Source organism: Gopherus flavomarginatus, chromosome 1, assembly GCF_025201925.1.
Source record: "Gopherus flavomarginatus isolate rGopFla2 chromosome 1, rGopFla2.mat.asm, whole genome shotgun sequence".
In the NCBI taxonomy this organism is placed as follows: Eukaryota; Metazoa; Chordata; order Testudines; family Testudinidae; genus Gopherus; species Gopherus flavomarginatus.
Genome location: NC_066617.1, coordinates 157,436,024 through 157,456,977, shown reverse-complemented (window position 1 = coordinate 157,456,977; position 20,954 = coordinate 157,436,024). Strand labels below are relative to the sequence as shown.

The following is a 20,954-nucleotide window of genomic DNA, read 5'->3' as shown; positions in this document are numbered from 1 at the left end:
GAGTTGGGCGTACAACAGCTGTTCTGGTAAGCGTACATCAGGCGTGCACACCCAGTTGATGCTGGATAATCAGGGTCTCAACACTGAAGATGTTGGCCTCTGTAAAAACCCTGGCATTAGTGTAGCAATCCTCACACTATGTTGATCTTCCAAACAAAGTTCTGGTGCTGACGTTCCAGGCTTTTCAGGTGTTTTCCACAGGTCACCCAAGTCTCACAGCCATAGAAGAGAGTTGGGATTACCACCACTTTATAAACTAAAAGTCTAGTGTGTGTTCTTATGTTGTGATTGTTGAACATCAGCAAGACAGTCTGCCAAAGGCAAGGCTGGTGCAGCAGATTCTGCGCTGAATCTTGACACTTATGTCTGCCCTCTGTGACAGATGGCTGCCAAGATAGGCAAAGTATTCTATATTTTCCAATTCTTCGTCAATGAAAATCTTCCTTGCTGGGTCTGATGATTGACCATGAACGGGCTGGTGGTGAACTTTTGTTTTGCTGGTGTTCAGATTGGCCCCAGGCTTTTGTAAGCTTCAGAGAAACAATTAAGGGCTGTTTGTAAATCCTCCTTTGAGTGTGCAACTACAGCACAATCATGTGCGTACTGGAGTTCAGTTATTGCTGCCAATATTACTTTAGTTCTGGCACGGAAACTAGAAAGGTTGAAGAGATTGCTGTCAGTCCGATATTGGATGCCAGTGTCCTGTGGCAGATGTTTTGGGATAACATTTTCATAACTGCTAAAGAAAATGGAGCAACGGGTGGGTGCCAGTTCAAAACCTTGTTTTACACCAGTTCGAATGACAAAGGGCTCAGTAGTAGAGCCACTGCACAGAATGGAGGTCATGGAGTAATCTTACAGTGGTGATAAATTTGCTTGGGCAGCCAAACTGACATGACTTTCCACAGAGCCTCAGAGTTGACAGAGTCGAAGGCTTTGGTCAGATCAATAAAGGCCATATACAGCTCCTGGTATTCTTCCTGAAAATTATCCTGGACCTGCCTGGCTGAAAAAAAATCATGTCTGTGGTGCCTCATGATGGTTTGAAGCCACACTGGGACTCTTTAAGTACTTCTTCTGCAAGAGAGAGCAGGCAATTTTGTAAGATTCTGGCAAGACTCTTCCCAGCGATAGAGAGGAAGAGCAGTGCCTCATTAGTTGCCACAGTTGGCCCTGTCTCCCTTTTTGAAAATGGTGACTATGTTAGCATTACGTAAGTCAGCGGGGATTCGGTGCACCAGATTTTGAGGAGCAGCAAATGAAACTTGTTAGTCAGTGTTTCTCCCCTCTACTTTCAGTACTTCAGCTGGTATGCCATTAGGATCCAGTGCTTTATTGTTCTTCATTCGTTTAACTGCTTTGCGGACCTCCTCAGGTGTTGGTCGGTTGGCAAGAGTTTCCCAAATTGGGTGCTGAGGGATGGAGTCAATGTCGTCATCCGTCACAGTTGATTCTTGATTTAAAAGCTTTTGATAGTGTTCCTTCCAGCGCTCTTCGAAGGATTCATTATCTTTAAGAAGGGTACTACCATCTCTGGATCTCAGCAGTGAGAGGCCACATGAGCTTGGTCCATACAGAGTCTTTGTCTCCTAAAAAATGCTCCGCATATCATGTCTTTCAGCAAATGCTTGGATTTCTTTTGCTTTGCCCTACCACCATAGAATCATAGAATATCAGGGTTGGAAGGGACCTCAGGAAGTCATCTAGTCCAATCCCCCTGCTCCAAACAGAACCAATCCCCAGACAGATTTTCACCCCAGATCCCTAAATGGCCCCCTCAAGGATTGAACTCACAACCCTGGGTTTAGCAAGCCAATGCTAAAACCACTGGGCTATCTCCCCACCCTCCATTTGTTTTTGACTTCTCAGATCCTCCTTTGGACTTCTGCTTTGAGTTGATGGAAAGAGCTTTGCTTCTGACTAGATGATGAATGGTTTTGCCAGTCACAGGAAGCTTTTCTCTTCTAGTCCAAAAGGACTGTGATCTCAATGTTGTCATTGTAAAACCAGTCCTGATAGTAGTGGGTAGCAAAGCTGATAGATTCCTCGCAAGCCTCATGGATGGCCTATTTTAGGGATTCCCAGTCTTCGACACTTGTTGTTGTCATTTCCAGGTGTGCATATGGTCATTTTTTCCCTGAGGAATGTTTGGAAGTTCTCTTGGTGCACTGAGGACTGAAATCTTTGGATGTTTGCCATCTGTATGATTTGGATTGCTTTCTATGTTTTGATGCATTCCAGATAGACATGACTGATCTCACCAGGCAGTGGTCAGTCCAGCAATCAGCACCTCTCAACATCAGTGATTTGGACATCTCTTAAATCCTATTTTCTTACAATGACATAGTCCAGGAGGTGCCACTGTTTTGAACATGGGTGTTGCCAAGTTGTTTTACACTTGTTGCTGTCTGAAGATTGTGTTTGTGATCACAAGGTCGTGCTTTGCACATTTGCACTGATAATGGTAGCAAATGACTTACTGGCCAATTGAAGGCGTTTGCTGATGCTGACAGGGAGCTCAGTCAGGCAGTTGACTAGAAGGTTCTTGATTGCAAAGCCAACACCGTGTATTTGCCTGTCGCTTGCTGGTTTTCCTTTCCAGAAGAAAGTGTAACTGCTGCCCCCTTCCCTCAAGTGGCCTTCACCTACACGTCTTGTCTCACTGACAGCAATGATGTCAATGTGGTACCTCGAGAGGTCTTGGGCAACAATTGCTGTTCTGTGTTTGGGTATTTTCACTTTTTGAGTCGTCTAGTAGAGTATGGACATTAAAAGTGGCAAGAAACATTTTCATTTTTCTGACAGCATTGGGAGTGATCCCTCTGGACACAGTTATCCCATTGGGTATGGTGGGAAAGCCTTTGTGTGGGACACTTTTTTTAGCTCCTTCCCCATATGGAGTGAACAGAGGCATTCCTAAAATGGCCTGCTCAGTCGTGATTGCTGCTGCCAATAATGCCGACCATCTCAGTCCAGGGGCACATGCCGACCATCTTGCAGTCACTGCCTGTATGTGGGTCTGTGACTAGGGACTCCTGGTGATCACTTCACCTGTCCCTGTCACCACTCGTCCATCACCACAGAACTTTTATGGGTGGAGGTGGGAAAAAGTTCTTCCTGTGAGAGTTCTTCCTGTGTGTCAGTAATTTAATGTGGGGGAGCCATTTTGCATTAGCAGCCGCACAAATATTGGCTGAAGAGGCGCCTGTGTCCAGCAACAAGGAGGTCCAATATGACCGGGGGTTTCTCCTCAGTTGCAGCCTGTGTCCACTTTTGCAGCCATTGAGAAATGATCCTGCTTCATCCACCTGCTCTGCCGTGGAGATCTTATACTGGGTTGTGTTGTGTTGGGCTGGGCTTCACTTTGTTTGGTACCTCACCTTCGACCTAACCACCATGGGTGACCCTACCAGGAGTACAGGACTCCCAACGGCATTGCTCTTAGGGTCTTAAGGATACACAAGCTTCTCCACCACATCAAGGTGGCTGCCCAGAAACAAAAACTATCATTACAACAGTTGGCATTTGTTTAAAGACACATTATATGGGAATAAAGTAATCTGATCTCTCTATGTAATAGGGTGCTACCACATTACTAAGTGAGTATCATAACATCTATGTCAATTTTATTAAATTGAGTGAAATCTCAATATACACATACTTAACAGACCAGGTATGTCTACCAAATATTATTAAAAACAATTGAACAATTATTAAAAAAGGTGTAGGTGGATGTGTGCATGGGAGGGGTGGGGGGAGAAGAGTTATTTGGTTGTTTTTTGCAGGTGATGTACTTTCTCTGACATAAAAGGTAACCAAATATCTAAGTAACTATTTGTTAATTTTGCTGGGTACATAATTGGTGTGCTAATTCTTCCATAACCACAACCTCTCATATTTTTGAACCATGCCTCCATTGTTTTGCTATTTTTCTTTTTCCAGTGAGATGCTAATAGCTAAGCAACTACTAGCAGAAGAGAGATTCATTCATTTCCTTTTGAGTGACCATTTCTACTGGAAGTGCCAGGAGGATCACCAAAGGATCATTTTTTATATTTGGTCATTGACTGCATCCCAATACACTCTAATGACTACACATATCCACCATATATACATACAATCTCCTCTTTCACCACAATTTCACCAATATTTATCCCCTTCAATCTCCATGTATATTTTAACCTGATGGTGTGAGGTACCACTGAAACAGTAACTCAAAGTTGTTTTTTTTTTAAATAGTGCTACAGACGAAGGTTGTTGGTCATCTTTCTCAGATCAAATCTTACTTTTGTTCCCTGTTTGTCAACCAAATTTCTAATCCATTCAAGGAAGTTGTTGTTGTTTTTGAAAATAGAATTGCTGTGGTAGAAAGAGCAGCAGCTGGTATTTGCCATTATATTTACATTTTCATCCAAAATGCTTTACAGAATGGGGTGGAGGAGGGTACATTTATAAACTCATAAGCGTATGTTCAGACTGCATACTGTGCAAGAGTAAACTAAGGTTCATGTCAGACAGGTAAAAAATAAAACACCTCCTCTCATGAGGGAAAAAAAAAAGGAGCTTCAAAAGCCAAGCAACTTCATTTTACAGAAGGTTTGGTCAAAGTGTAACCAGCAGGCTACAAGAAATTCTACAACAGAGTATGTGACTTCTCTCTTCAACACAGCGGTGTGTCCTACAGAGACATTAGGTTACAACATGAGTTGCTGCTAGGTTGCTCAAATCAAGATGGAATGTTACATTTCAAGATATGTAGTGTCTGCAAGCTGCAACTGTGCATTAAATATGAATGTAGCCATAAATCTAATCCAGCCGTTCTCAAACTGTGGGTTGGGGCCCCAAAGTGGCTTAAGACTTGCTGTGACCCAGGGCCAAGGCCAAAGCCTGAGACCCACTGCCCTGGGTCGAAGTCTGAGGGCTTCAACCTTGGGTGGCAGGGCTCAGGTTACAGGCTGGGGCTTTGGTCCCAGCCCCCCAACCCTGGGCAGCATGGCTTGGGCGGGTTCAGGCTTCTCACCCCTTATCCTCCTAGGGTCATGTAGTAATTTTTGTTGTCACAAGGGGTTGCAGTGCAATGAAGTTTGAGAACCCCTGAAGTAATCCATTTATAAAGAGAGTGCAATCAACTTCCAGCAAGTAGCCAATAATGCCTTCAGCAGGGCAGCTGTTTTATATTTATTTTGATCTTTATACTCTCCACATTGTTTGTATATTTGCAAAAAACTCAATTCCTATCAATTCTAGCCATGAAATAAAACTTCCATTCTGAATAAAACTGACATTAACAAAGTTCTTTGCCTTGCCATGCCAAAAGAGTTCTTGACTGATGCTAGCACAGCTCAAGATACTTTTTTCTGTGAACTACCAGAGGGAAGCACTCAATATTTTTCAGATTCACAGAACAAGTAGTTCACCTGGAGAGAGGCTTATAAATTCAAGTTACTCATCAAAGTGGAAGGTATATGTTTGCCAAATTCTGGGTCTAAAACTTCAACATAATCTCTCAAATTTTAAGTCTGTAAAACTCCTTGCTAAACTAGCCATACCCCACACAATTAAAGCAAATGATCAGAGTATTATGAAATTCAACAAAGAAAATAGACTGTTCCTCCAGTAACCTGACATGCAGACACCAAAATCAATTCATGCAATGAAACAGAATCCCCTAGGAATTATAAATTATATCCCCATTAATACCAAACAAATTAATCCTGATTAACTTTATCCTACTGAATAACAAAGGAATTCATCACGATTAGTCACTAATTATAAAGCACTGCCCTGGTTGTAATTAGGTTAACATAGTTCTTAGAAAATGTTAATAAAGCCTCCACTTACCCACTATGTCTACTCCTTTCCTGCCAGCCCTCCCAGCCATCTGTTTGTAAGTTAGGATGTCCAGGAGTCTGCCACCAAACACAGGTGTTCGGATAATTACCCGATGTGCAGGCAGATTCACCCCAGAAGAAAGGGTGGATGTTGCTGCCAGGACTCGAATCAATCCCCGGCGAAAGGCCCCTTCAATGATATCCCGTTCATCAAAAGTAAGACCTGAGGAGACAATGCTTTCAATAAACACACTAACGGCGTGTTTGTGGTGAAGTATAACCATCAGCAGAGAAAGCCTTGTGAGAACAGCCCATGTGTTAATGAACACTTGCCATTAGCAATTAGAACTATGGAGCCTTGTCACACCAGTATTTTGAGCAGTGCATGGCTGAAATAATCTCAATTCTACAGAAATGTTTTCCTTTAACTATTCTAACTAATAGTATGATTTAGAAGTTTGCTCCTCCAAAGTGGCTTGCAAATGCCATAAAAGGTCAGACAAACACAATATTTATTTGAGAATCTTTATAAACAGAAGAAAGTTGGATCCAGCAATTTAAATACAGGCTGGGAGTTAACAATTTTTTTCCCTATTTAATTTCTGTGATATGCTGTCTTGAAGTCCAACTAAGCTGGAGTCCAACTAAGTTATCTAGTCCATTTCCCTGCAAACCATCAAAAATAAATTTTCCAGTGTTTTCTCCAGTCTAGTTTTGAGTATCCAGAAGGGCTTCTAACACTTCCTTCGGGAGGTTGCTCAACAGCTTAATCCATCTTACTGCCAGGAAGTGTTCCATTTATATGATTTCATCAGTCTACTTCTAAGTCCACAGCCTTGCACCACCCTAAGTTATTCTTTTTCTTCCTTGACATTTCTAGGCTTTAAATATTAGTAGACTTTTCTTCCTTCTAACCCAATCTCCTTATATTCAGCTCTTTCATCTTTCTTTGTAAGTCACTCTCCTCAGGTCCCCTGATCAGTTTTGCAGCCTTCTCTCAAAGGGCTGTTGTGACAATAAAGCCAACAAGACCAGCTTCCCTACAAGAGATAAACTATCAAGTTTAAGGCTTATAAACTGAGGAGCTGTTAAGCTGGGATTCTGACAAAGGACCTAAAATTACTCAAAGTCATGACAAGAAGGAACCTGAGGCATACTGGGAATCTTGTTTTGAAAAATGAACTTTTGCTGGCATACCTTCAAGATTGGGTTGTTTTTTAAATTCAGAGGAATTGAAAGTCAGTGGGGCCATAGGAAGTCTCCAGAAAAGAATGCCATATTAGCCTGAGTAGTTTTCCATTAACTACAGTTAGTGACATCCAAACAACTCAAGGGGAGAGAAGAGCTTTCTTTGGTTGATTCAGCACATTATGTTCCATTTCAAGTTAGAGATCAAAAGAGCATTTAGTCTGTCAGAGTTTCACACCAGGATTTTTCTCAAGGTTAACTACACACCCTCATTGTCTCTGGATTCTGGTCTCTGCATATTTGATGCAGTATCCACTGGTTTCTACCATCAGGACAGACGAGGAAACTTCTTCCAACAACTGGACCTTGCTTCCAATCTACCCTTCCAGAGGGACCATACCTATCTGAGAAACAAATTGCAGAACTGGAGTAAACAGATAGTAGCTACCACTAAAGGTGACAGTTTTTCTCTCTTTCCATGTTCGTCCTTTGTCAGAGACACAGAATAACAGCTCCTGTCTCAGTGTTTGGTTGAGTACATTGTCTTAACTCACAAGGCTAATAGTTTTGACAGCAAGTCTTGGTTGTAACTCAATATTTCCAGCATTTAACAAAAGCTGGGTTTGTAAATTACCATTGTCCTTTATGTTGAAATTAATAGGGAAAGGTGGTTTACCGCACAATTATTTAGTTAAGCTTTAGGCCACAAAAATAATCTCAGGCTTAGCTTTAGCTGTGGGTGGCAATAACATTTGATTTACCTATAAGTGACAAAAAGGGACTAAAGACTTCAGAAGATGACTACTAAATATAAGTCCAGCTAGATTTTGGTATCTATATAGTATGCTCAAGAGAAATGAGTAAACTCTTCAAATACCTGCATGATGAAATGCCACTCCCCATGGTAAAGTACGCTGGAGCACAGTGTCCAGACCTGACGGTGAGCGCCTTAGCTGGTCCATCACCTCCTCTGTTCCTTCCTTGTCCAAGGCAACTGGTGAAAGTGCTGAGGTTTTGGTAAACCCTTTAATCAGGAGAGAGAGAATGAATATTTTTATAGCTCTCAGCAGGCTTACTCTGCTATAAAGGCATAGTGCAGCTCACAGTCTCCTATTGAGCTCCTTTCTCATCCCCTCTTACTCTCAGCCTGCTGCAGGGACCAGTGTTGCAGATTGTGGAACTCCCTGGCTATGATGTCTGCCAGTTTTTCACACCAATTCTTGGATGGACAGAAGAGTAGGACTGAATGGCCATCGCGAAGGGTCTCGTAACACAGGCTCACCACATGGTCTTCATCTCCCTGAATTGAGACAGACAATTCTTTCAACAAGTTCTTGTATCATACAGCGTTTGTAAATGCTGCCGCTTTGGCCTCTATCCCACTTCAAATCCCCTATCCCAACTGAGAGGGAGAAACAAGGGAAAGAAAGGGAGCTGAGTTTTCCTGACTTTAAAAAGTCTAGGGATTAGTATGGTACACTGATGCATACATGTCTTGGGCCCAACAACAGATAAATCTGAAGATTTGTGTCAAATTATCCCTAGCTTACTCCCATTGTTATAATCACAATTAAAATCTTTTTAACCTTTTATTAACATAAAAAACAGGTAAAGCATTTGAAACTTCAGAAGTTAAGTAAAAACTTCAACAATTCCCTTATTCTCTTTCCCTTTAGTTGTATAGAGTTTCTTATATGGAAAACTCCCTTGTCCGACAGTTTCTTTAGGTGGTATTAAAGATGACGGTCAAGTGGTTATTAAAGTTCAACTCTGTCTTCTTAAGACAAAACAAGACAAACATACACACTCCCAAAAGAAGGAAAAGAATAAGAAAGTATAACTTATAACTTCTTGCTGAGAGAGTGTGTGTGCGTGTGTGTAAGTGTAAAATCTGATTTCTTGGAAATTACAGACAAAGCACATACTGTAATTTTATAGCTGCACAGACACAAACTCTTACTAGTCAAACTAAAACCTTTGTCAATAGCTTGCTTTTTTGATTACAGGCCAACAGCATGTTTCTGACATGGATTTGTTCTGGATAGTTAAACCATATTATTTTTAAGCAGATGGCCAAAAAAGGAATACAGGAGAAAGCAGAAGTCAGGTAGGGAAGGAAAAACAATATTACACTACAAAGAAAGCAGTAGCAGAAACTTCAAGTGCATGTGACAAGTCTTGTTCAGAATTCTGCCAAACCCAGCAAAAGGGGTGATGTTATCTGGCTCCTTTTTCTTGCTCAGTCTAGTTAGGACATCTTCCAGGATCATGACAAAGGCCCAAGACCTTAATGATAGATCCCAGGGACCCAGTGAGCTGTGGTCACCTTAAAGGTGAAACTCCTTGCCTCAAGCTGTTGAGTCTACAAATTTGGCTTTCCAGCCCACTTAGCTTAAGCATATCGCCATGTAACCTCTAGAAAAAGGGGCAGCAACCTGATCCCATCAAAAGTACTCAATTAAAACACAGTTACAGTTATTCCAAATATAAACATTTATTTTGGTTTCTGGAATCCCTCCACTTGTTATGCCAAATTATGATCTCTAATCATAGTTCTTTTTGTTTAAATAAATCGAATTTTTGCCACACTCTCTCAAATTTTGCTTATTTTATATAACAGGCTGAGCTGATCTTAAAATCATAGAAATGTAGGAGTGGACGGAACCTTGATAGGTCATCTAGTTCAGTCCCCTCCACTGACGCAGCTCTAAGTATTATCTAGACCATCCCTGACAGGAGTCTGTCTAACCTCCAATGACAACCTCCCTATGGAATTGGTTCCAGTACTTAATTTACAGTTAGAGTTTTTCCTAATGTCTAATCTAAATCTCCCTTGCTGCAATTTAAGCCCATTGCTCCTTGTCCTGTCCTCAGTGGATCAGGAAAACAATTTATCACTCTCTTCTTTATAACAATCTTTTCCATACTTGTAGACTATCATGTTCCTCCCCGCAACCCCTCAATCTTTTCTTCTCCTGAGAAAACCCAATATTTTCAATCTTTCCTCATGGGTCATGTTTTCTAGACCTTTAACCATTTTTGTTGCTCTTCTCTGGACCTTCTCCAATTTATCCATATCTTTCCCACTTTGTGGTGCCCAGAACTGGCTACGGAACTCCAGTTGAAGCCTTATCAATGCTGAATAGAACGGAAGAATTACATCTCATGTCTTGCTTACAACACTCCTGGTAATAAATCTCAGAATGATGTTCTATTTTTTGCAACTGTATTACACTGACAATTCATATTTAGTTTGTGATCCACTATAATCCCCAGATCCTTTTCTGCATATTCCTTCCTAGACAGTCATTTCTCATTTTGTATAAGGAAGGAATAATCAATTGTACAAAGTGTAGTACTCTACATTTGTCCTTACTGAATTTCATCCTATTTATTTCAGACCATTTCTCAAATTTGCCAAAATTATTTTGAATTCTAATCCTGTCCTTCAAAGAGATTGCAACCTCTCCCATCTTGGAATCACCCTCAAACTTTACAAGCGTATTCTCTAGGCCATTATCAAAATCATTTATGAAAATACGGAATAGAACTGGACGCAGGACAGATCCCTACGGAACCCCACTCGATGCGTCCTTCCATCTTCACTGTGAACACTGATAACTACTCTGTGTATGGTTTTCCAACCAGATGTGTACCCACCGTATAAGTAGGTTCATCTAGCATATACTTCCCTAGTTTGCTTATGAGATGATCATGTGAGACAGCTGTCACATTCCAGGGTGCAATCCACACCAGTGAGGGGTTGTGTCACTGCTTGCCCCGCAACCTTAGGCAACTCACAATGCTTTGCTGTTGTAGCTCCCAATCTGGGCCACTCACAAACAGTCTACCAGCATACAGATTACACTCTGACTGTTTGTGTATAGCTACAGTCATGGTCCAGCAATTCTGCCCCAGCACCTGTCAGCAACACACCAGCCACATGCTGGCTTCCGGCAGCCTTGGTTACTACCTGAAGGGTGACCCCAACACACTCCCAGTGCCAAATTTTCCCCCAAAACATGTGTTCTCCAGTGTCCAGCCTTCACCTGGGCAGTTCAGATATCAGAAGTCTGTTGCCCTGTAAGGGATCAATATTCAACTGTTTACTATTTTAGATGGCGTTACCAAACAGTTTAGTTCAAACACAACATGGGACAGTTTATATTAAAAAATATATATGTTTATTTAAAGAGATTTTAAGCGAGCATATGTATAAGGTATTAAAGTCAGAAATGGTTACAAGAGAAAAAGATGAAACACTTTCTGGTATCTAAAACTTAACAAGCTAGACTGGGCCCAAGGTAAAATCCCCACAATTCCCAGCAATATTGCTGACTAAATATTTAGATCAGAAACTCCCCCAAAGTCAAAGGGCTGGTTCCTTTGTCTTCTGAGATGAAAGTGTGTGAAATAGGGAAAGAGATAAGGAGATGACGACATTGGGGTGTTTTTGCCCTTCACTTTTATAGTCCAGTCACACTTCGAAGTTGATTGTTCTGAGGATTATCCCTCAAAGCAAAAGTTTATTCATACAGTAAAGGGGGTGACATGGAGTCCAGTGGTGAAGGTTGCTCCATGCTCTCTCTCCTCCCTGGTGTATGCTAAAATGCAGATCTGTCATCTACTGCCATTTCTCCCTTATGCTGTCTTAAGAACCCTGTTTACTACTTATATGTAAATTGAGATAAACACACATTCCTGTGTTTAGAATAGACCTGTTTAACAACTTTTGTCTAGGCAGAGCTATGTGATTTTGAACATGTGCTATCATCTTACAAGGGAAATTCATAACTTTGCACAGGATGTTGCTACATGCAGTTCACCATATTATTGACCAGCAAGATATTAGTTTTCAAATGATACCTCACAAGCTATATTTTGTACAAAGATTATTACAAGGGTGTATAGGGTGCGAATACAGGGCTGCTTTCAGTCAGAACAGTATCAAAAGCTTTACTAAAGTCAAGATGTATTATCTTCTGCTTCCCCCACATCAACAAGGCTTGTTACCCTATCAAAGAAGTATATTAGGTAGGTCTGACATAGTTTGTTCCTGACAAATCCATGTTAACAGTTATTTATCTTCTAAGGTGCTTACAACTGATCGATTGCTCCATTATTCAGGTAGCAATGTTCAGCTGACTGGTCTATAATTCCCTGGGCTGTCCTTATTCCCCTTTTCATAGATGGGAAATATAGTACCTCCTTCCCAGTCCTCTGGCATCTCTCCTGTCCTCCACAAGTTCTCAAAGATAATCACTAGTGGCTCAGAGATCTCTTCGGCCAATTCCTTAAATATTTTAGGATAGTGGTTTTCAACCTTTTTTTCATTTGCGGACCTCTAAAAAAATTGTAAAATGGAGGTGCAGACCTCTTTGGAAATCTTAATAGTCTGCGGATCCCCAAGGGTCTGTGGACCACAGGTTGAAAACCACTCCTCTAGGACTGCCAACTTGAAGACATCTAAGGGTATGTGTACAATGCAATATAAGCCTATGGTTAGTGGGACACAAGTCACCTGACTTAGGTTAGAAAATCCTGGGCTTGAGTGACTACACTGATTCTTAACCCTATGTTCAGATTTTTCTAACCAAGGCTTGAACCTTGGCTGCTGATGTCCACACTGCAGCATGCAGACCCAAGTCAAAGCAATCGCAGATTCCCTAGCACCCTCTCAAAATGCAACCTCTCTAGCCTTTTGATCATGATGCACTGTGAGAAAACTTTACTGCCCACCCTGTATGTTACAAGAAGTTTGAACAGCCCGCCAACACAGCCTGTCAAGTCATTTTAGTCTGGGTGCTCCCAGCGGTCAGAGCCAGCAACAGAGAGGAGCAGCCTTTTGAAAAACTTCTCTTGCTTATGCTTTCATTCCTGTGTCAGAAAACGGACAAAGCTTCTGGGATGTGCCAATGGGCATTTTGGCAGCTTTTTCTGACCCACCAAAAGCACCTGACAGATTTCATGATGAAGTGAGAGGAGGAGGAGGCGGAGACATGGCAGACTCACATTGGCTGATGCTGCTAAGTAAAATTGGCATATTTTACTTAGCAGTAAACCAGCTGATGCTATGTAGACCGGCACTTCTGACGCAGGGCCACAAGCACAGACTGGTGGGCTCACATTGTCATGCAGACCTAGGATGACGAGCAGTGGATGCAGAACTCTTGTATGAAGAAAGCTACATTTCTGCAACTTTGTGAGCAGCTTGCCCCAACCCTCCAGCCTAAAGACACACTCACCCTTGCCAGTCCAGAAGCAGGTTTAACAATTGGAGATATACCTATCTCCTAGAACAGCCCCCTGCCTTCACTAGCAGGACCAATTACTGATTTTTGCCCCAGATCCCTAAGTGGCCCCCCAAGGATTGAACTCACAACCATGGGTTTAGCAAGTCAATGCTGAAACCACTGAGCTATCCTTCCTCCTAGGTTGTTAAAGCAGTCTGGAAGCTGGCTACCCCTGACTGCTACAAGTCTGTTGCCAACCAGTTTGGGGTTGGAAAGGCAACTGTGAACAAAGTGGTGGTGGAGGTTTCTGAGGCAGTAAGGTGTGTGGTTTACCCGAAGGTGGCAGTCATTAAAGATATTCCTGAAGTAACTGCTGGCTTTAGGAGAATGGGGTTTCCTAACTGCACAGGGGCCACCTATGGGACTCGTGTGCCCATAGTTTGCCCTCCTCAAGGAGTACATAAACCACAAAGTGTACTACTTGATTGTTATGCAGGCCCTCAAGGACCACAGAGGCCAATTTATGAAGGTCAACATGGCCTGCATTCCCAAAGTTCACATCAGGGTTTTTCACCAATCAGGAGTCTACATTCATGGACAGACTGGGACACTGTTCCCACCAAATATCATCATAAACACTATCCCCACGGTTATTCTGGGGGACCCCATGTATCCCCTTTTGCCTTGTCTTACAAAGCAATACCCTGACTTCAGAGGCCTGGGCAAAAGAAGGTTTAATTACACTCTTAGCAGGTGTAGATCCTATGGCTGTTGAATGTGCTTTGGCAAATTAAAATCCAATTTGAGGTGTCAGCAGACCCATTTGAATGCTAACTCATTAATGCTGTCTGCATTATTGGGACTTGCTGTATTCTTTACAATCTTTGAGAAGCCAAAGGTGAGCCATTTTCCCCTAAATGGGCCTATAACAACAAGGAGCAGCTGAATCAGTTCACTCAGCCAGCATATACTACAGTTGGCTGCACCTGGGCAACAGAAATCAGGGATGCTTTGTGTTCTCACATCATCAACTTGCATGGCCCTATGGAAGAGGGGGAATAGTACCTGTAATAATGTGCTTGTGGAGGGAAAGGAGCTGGTTAATTTTTTTTGGGGGGGCGCCCATCAGTGCTTAGAATGGGACCTGGATCTCAGATGGGATCAAGACCTGTATGCCGACGACCACCTCGAGTGGGAGCGGCTCCGAAAGTCAGGGCTATGGGACCAGCGCCGCGAGTCAGACTGGCGTTGGCCATGGGCGCAGGGCCAGGACTCAGAGCCACGTCAGGACTCAGAGCAGCACGAAGATTCAGGCCAAGGGGCTGATGGACCCAACATGGCAGGCTTGCCTCTGGATGGTGCCATGCTCTGAGGGAGTGGAGGCGTGTCCCTCATAGTGGGAGACTTAAGTGCCATCATCTCAGTAAGGCCCCTGGCAGCTTCAAAGGTGTCCGGGATGGAAGGCATCATAGCTTCCTCCACATGCAGCTGCAGGGAGTCCAGGAGAATAGGGCTCGCTGGAAAGACGGGGGCCCGCGTTGGCTGTGCCTGGCTCAATGGTCTGCTGGCCATAGGCCCAACCTCTGCACTGTTCCCTTCCAGGGGTACAGCTGCAGTAACAACTTGCAGGGGAGATTTCTCCTTTGCCTGTTTTTTGCGGGCAGTGGGGAATGAGAGTGGTGCCGGTGAGAATGCTTCTGGGGCCCAGGGGAGCAGCAGTTCCTGGGTTAGCGTGCCAGGTCCTTTCTCAGCACCGTAGATGGGACCACAGTGGGAGCGCTCCGCACCAAGGCACTCGGGGCCAGGTCCTGCCGAGGACAGAGGGCTGACTCCATTAGGAGTTGCTTCAGATGGATGTCCCTCTTCTTCCTGGTACGAGGTTTGAAAGCCTTGCAGATCTTACACTTGTCTGATTGGTGGGCTTCTCCCAGATACTGAAGACAGGAGTCAGGGGGTTGCCCATCAGCACAGGCTTCACACAGGAACTACAGGGTTTGAAGCCAGGGACTGCATACTCTGAGTCCCCGATTGGGCCCGTGCTGGAGTGGAACCCCTCCAACCTGCTAAGTAGCAAGACAAACCACTAACAATTAACTAACAGAGCAAAATATTTACAGAAGATAACAGAGGAGCTAGGGATTAGTGGGACACTTGCAAAGCAAGAAGTCACTGTTCCAACAACTGTCCCTGGCGGTAAGAAGGAACTGAAGGGGGGGTCGGGCAGGGTCATAGATAGCGTGCCATACTGATGGCGCACCAGGGGACTCCATAGTCAGCCTGATGGGTAGCTGCTAGGAAAAAACTTCCAACAGCCGTGCCTATGGTGCACACACACACCTAACGGGTATTGATATGAGCAAGCACTCCAAGAACACATTTTCCCAAACACACACTAAGTTCACTGCTTCCAGACAGCTCCACAGACACTGAGTGATTATAGAGTGGCAAACTTAAAGCAATTATTACTTTAAGAAAAACATGAATGACCCTAGCAAACATGAGTTAAAATACTCTTTAAACTTGTTCTTTACTGTTTGCATTTCCCAGTAACCATTTTGAACTCCACACGCTGGGGGGTGGCAGGGGCACCAAACTGCTGGGATACAATCCTCCATTAGTGGATACATGCTGGTAGCTGAGGCGTCTCATAACTTTGGATTGGTTCTTAGAGCAGAAATGCCTCCCATTACTGTAGTAATAAACTTTAATTCGAATCAGAAATTTATCTGGCTGTGGGGCAGCTTCTGTCTCCTCTGGGTTTATTGCAGACCCAGAATTGACTGCTGATCTTGTTCCACAGCCTGTGCTGGCTGGTTTCAGAAACAGAGTCACTTCATGATCCTCATTTGGAGCCTGCTCCTGGCTCCCATTAGTCCCCATGCTGGGCACCATCCGGGCTGACCAGGTCGTCATGCACCACAGTTGGCTCTTTGATAAGGTGCAGTGCCAAGCACCAGTCAAACTCCTCATAAAAACAGGCATGAGGCTTATGAGTTTCACAAGGTGCGCTTCTGATCCCTGGTCTTCCAGTACTCGCTCTTGAGATTCTAAATTCACTCCCTGCATTGGTCACCAGTCCGGAAAATTTGCAAAGCTGCCAGCTTTTTATCTGTCTGTTGGTACACGTGATCATTGCTGGTACTTTTGCTAAAGTCAACAGGTTTACTGGCCTCACATCAGAGATTCACCGAAATCTGGCTATAATCACGTGACCATGAAGCAGTGTGTTTTACAAAAGGCTTGTTCTGCTTGGTCTCCATTGCAAACACAGAAGGCTCTCCGAAGATGCATTTGCAGCTCAGTGATCAGAAGACAAGAGAAAGGTTAATGCTGACTCACTGAGCTGCTGCTGTATGCCCAGGAAGGATGGCTTCTATTTTCAATTGAGTCGACTGGAGATTGTTTGGATAGAGAGGACAAAGGAAGTTCGCCCATGGGATTGTGGGATACTGTCGGTGTACTCCCAGGAGACAAGTCAAGCGGGGCTGTGTCTACATCGCAAAGTAATAGGGCTCAAGCCTAGGTCAACGCTTGACTTGGGCTTGAACCCTTCAGCCTTACAGGGTCCTAGGACTCTAGATCTGAGCCCAAGTCCGAGGGACGAGCGTGTAGACGGAAAAGGGGTTTGGGCTCAAGCCTGAACCTGGGCTTACACTGCATCGTGCACATACCCTAATTTATCTAGGCAATTCTTAACTTGTTCTTTCCCTCTTCTTTCCCTCTTCTAGCCATTTACACTGAGGTTCACTATGTTAGTCATCCAATCACTGAACCTTTTTGGCAAAAAACAAAAAAAGGCATTTGAACAATTCAGCCATTGCTGCATTTTCTGTTAATGTCTCTCCCTCCTCATTGAGTAAATGGGCCTACACTGTCGTTGACCTCCCTCTTGCTTCTAATAGATTTGTAAAATGGTGCCTCAGTACCTTTATTTCTCTATCAGAAGGGTAGCTGTGTTTGTTGCTTTTTTACAGATCCAGACTAAGAGTCCTGTGGCACCTTAAAGACTAACAGATGTATTGGAGCATAAGCTTTCGTGGGTGAATACCCACTTCATCAGATACACGTAATGGAAATTTCCAGAGGCACGTATAAATATGCAGGCAAGAATCAGTCTGGAATAATGAGGTTAGTTCAATCAAGGAGGGTGAGGCCCTCTGCAAGCAGTTGGTGAACACCAAGGGAGGAGAAACTGCTTTTGTGGTTGGCTAGCCATTCAGTCTTTGTTTAATCCTGATCTGATGGTGTCAGATTTGCAAATGAACTGAAGCTCAGCAAATGAACTTCAGGACCAGACTTCAAAGAGAAACTGCTGAGCTTCAGTTCATTTGCAAATTTGACACCATCAGATCAGGATAGCATTGGGATAGTTTGCTTTTGTGCCCTTAATAATGTGACTTTAAAAAAAACTGCTACCTCGCCTGAACGTTTTTTTCCTTTAGACTTGCTTCCCAAGGGAGCTTATCTATCAATTCTGAGTTCACTAAGGCCTTGGCTACACTCACACTTTACAGCGCTGCAACTGGGGTGTGAAAAAACACCCCCCTGAGCACTGCAAGATACAGCGCTGTAAAGTGTCAGTGTAATCAGCGCTGCACGCTACACCCGTAAGGGATGTGGTTTACATGCAGCGCTGGGAGAGCTCTCTCCCAGCGCTGCCGCTCTGACTACACTCACACTTCAAAGCGCTGCCAGGGCAGCGCTTTGAAATTCCAAATGTAGCCATACCGTAAGCTCTGCCTTCTTGAAGTCCATCGTCTTCATTCTGATGTTTTCTCTTCTACTCTTCCTTCAAATCATGAACCATATCATTTCATGATCACTTTCACTCAAGCTGCCTTTAACCTTTAAATTCTCAACCAGTTCCTCCCTATTTGTCAGAATCAACTTTGGGACTGCCTCTCCCCTAGTTTCTTCCTCCACCTTCTGTAGTAAACTTGTCTCCAATGCATTCCAAGGACTTGTTGGATAATATGTGCCCTGCTAGATTACTTTCCCAATAGATGTCTGGATAGTTGAAGCCCCCCATCACCACCAAGTCCTGTGCTTTGAATGGTTTTGTTAGTAGTTTTAAAAAGGGATTAAAAAGAAAAGGTGCTTGCTAAAGATTAAGCAGTTTGAATTAACCTAGCTAGGAAATTTTCGGGTACATTTTTAACCAGATAACAGTTTCTGGGACCCAGCATTGGAATGAAAGGCTCTTCTGTTGTATTATTCTGAGTTCAGATGCTCAAAACCTGCAAAGATGCAAAGGTATTTTTGCCAAGATATTCAGGTAATTCTCCATCACTGGCAAACATTTTAATAAAGATTGGATTTTAAAATATATAAATAAAAATGCTCAAGCTCAAAACAAATCATTTTCAGGAAGTTCTATGGCCAGTGTTATACAGGAGGTCAGACTGGATGATCACAATGGTCCTTTCTTTCCTTAGAATCTACGAACTTTTATCTCAGATGTGTCCAATTAGCTCCAATCTAGTTCATAAGAGGCAAAGGGAATTAGGGACAGATAGGCTTGGCTGGGGAAAACCCTAGCTTGGGAAGGATTTTAAGATGGTTTACCAATAAAAACCAAATCACAGGAAAAGGGTAACTTTAGCCCTTATTTTGAGTGCACACACTATGTTACAAGCAGGGTAGGAACGTCAGCTACTTAAAACATTACACATCTACTGATACATTTTAAGAGAGTCTTCTTTTAATTAGACAATAGAAACAATGTTATCCTGGAGCACTAGTTAGCAAGAATCAGTAGTTACCTTCACTTGCAGCATGGGTTGGAATTCCCGCACCAGCTTCATTGAAGAGTCATAAATATTACGGCCAATTTTCACCCACTCCATAAGGGGTACAGGACGAAAATCAGTATAGTACAGCTCAGCATTCAGCCAGGAAGCCAGAAGACCCAGGTTAGGGAGGGTGGCACTCATGCCTACTATCTGTATGCTGTCAAAAACAGGACCGTTCTCCTTTGTTTGTCTATAATTGGTTAAAAGAAAATGAAAGTTAATAGAACCCTACGCCAATGTTCTGGTGCAGAATACAAAATCCTATCCATCCAATCCGGAATTCTGATGCTCAAAGGAATACATTGACTACCTTGCAGCAGAAAAGTTGATTACTCTCCTCTCAGCATACATAACTACAAATGTTATATGCTGATCATAACATTACTCATAATTTTAAAAGATGTGGCTATAAGGCTTAGGCTTTGAAGGCACTGACTACCACAAACTGACTATATACACTTCGAAATATGTTTTAAAGATTTCCTTGTTATTAATTTATGTTCAAGTTATGGAATTATGGAAACAAAAGGGGCAGATATATTTTCATTATAACTTTCATAAGCTTAAATATCTCAATGAAATCCACTCCATTTTGTCTCAATTAAATCAATAACCTTATTTTCAAGTGATGAGCATTCACCAGCTTCCACTAAATTCAAAGAACTAATGGATGCTCAGCACTTCTAAGTAAGTGGCCTGATTTGTCAGATGTCTAAATAAGGATGCAAGAATCTAGTTAGACTTAAAAAAAAAAAAAAAAAAAAGTCTGTGTAAAAACTAGGGCTAAATCACTCACCAAATGCATGGCCCATCCATAACTTTAACCACAGAATACAGGATTGATTTTTTTAAAAAGTTTGTCTGCCACCATAGTGTACAATTTTTAAAAAATTACATATTTCTTAATCCACCACTATGTATGCTCCTGCACATTCTACATGCCTTGCTGGGCATGCTGTTACTGCCCAATACATATACAAAGATATAATTATTGTGCAGCATCTCAACACAGATTGAGTCCTGGAACTAGATAGATCACATCTGGTCTGAATTATGTTGAAAAATTTGAATCTCCATGACACACACTTTCCTTAGAAAGTTCACAAAAGCAACAACTATTCAAAGCCTTCTACTCCAGCTCAGGATGGCTTAACACTTAGAGTAATGAAGGGCTCATTATCGTATTATGGCATGTAGATGTTTTATGATTTAGTATAGAAGACACTTGTAATCATTGCTTTTTCATCTTTTCCACGTCAAATGGTAATATGCATGTAAGCAGGCAGAATAACTCAGCAGAGAATAGCTGTAGTCAGCTAAGGCTTTTCCTTTGGATATAATCTTTATAATTAAGCAATCAAAATAAACAAACATAAGAAAAAGGGAGTAATAAAATTTCCTCATTTTACGGTTCATCCCAATCCTACAACCCTGGGTGCAAAGCTCCAAACTGTCCCCTTGTCTACCAAAGATCAAAAGAGGATGCCCGATCATATACTTCTTTCACACATATCAAAACATTTTTGATAGAGAGATCTATTAGGTTGTAAAAGTCTCTTAAAGGAGGCAATAGTGATAGAAACTCTTTTGCCTAGGAATTAAAAATTAAACAAGACACCAGAAAAGAAGAAACAACAAATCCAAAACATTTTTAAAAATTAGCTTACTTTATATTTGAACTTGAAGCTATATCCCAATTTCTTTTCCGAAAAAGAATGAATTTTACAACTAAACACAAATTAAAAAATACAAGGAAAAAGGTTTTTGACTATATTGATAGCCTCCTGATGTGATGAGACCTTAATAACTGAGGGATCCTAGACCAGAGTTCTCACCAAATTCCTGGAGCCAATCCATACCTCCAGTAACTCAGAGAACAACCTGAATATTGAAGCTGCTCAGAATTCAGT

At 42.5% G+C, this 20,954-nt stretch overlaps 1 protein-coding gene across 2 annotated transcripts in view; it reads right to left on the bottom strand.

Annotated features, from left to right (window-relative positions):
* POLQ (DNA polymerase theta) overlaps nt 1-20,954 on the bottom strand; it is a 155,841-nt gene that overhangs the window by 114,440 nt on the left and 20,447 nt on the right. For both annotated transcript variants that reach the window (XM_050955976.1, XM_050955983.1), the window contains exons 6-9: nt 19,015-19,234; nt 8,160-8,319; nt 7,897-8,043; nt 5,842-6,054 (exon numbers count right to left, since the gene is read on the bottom strand). In XM_050955976.1, coding sequence (XP_050811933.1) covers nt 5,842-6,054; nt 7,897-8,043; nt 8,160-8,319; nt 19,015-19,234 — 740 coding nt within the window. The remainder of the gene's footprint in view (nt 1-5,841; nt 6,055-7,896; nt 8,044-8,159; nt 8,320-19,014; nt 19,235-20,954) is intronic.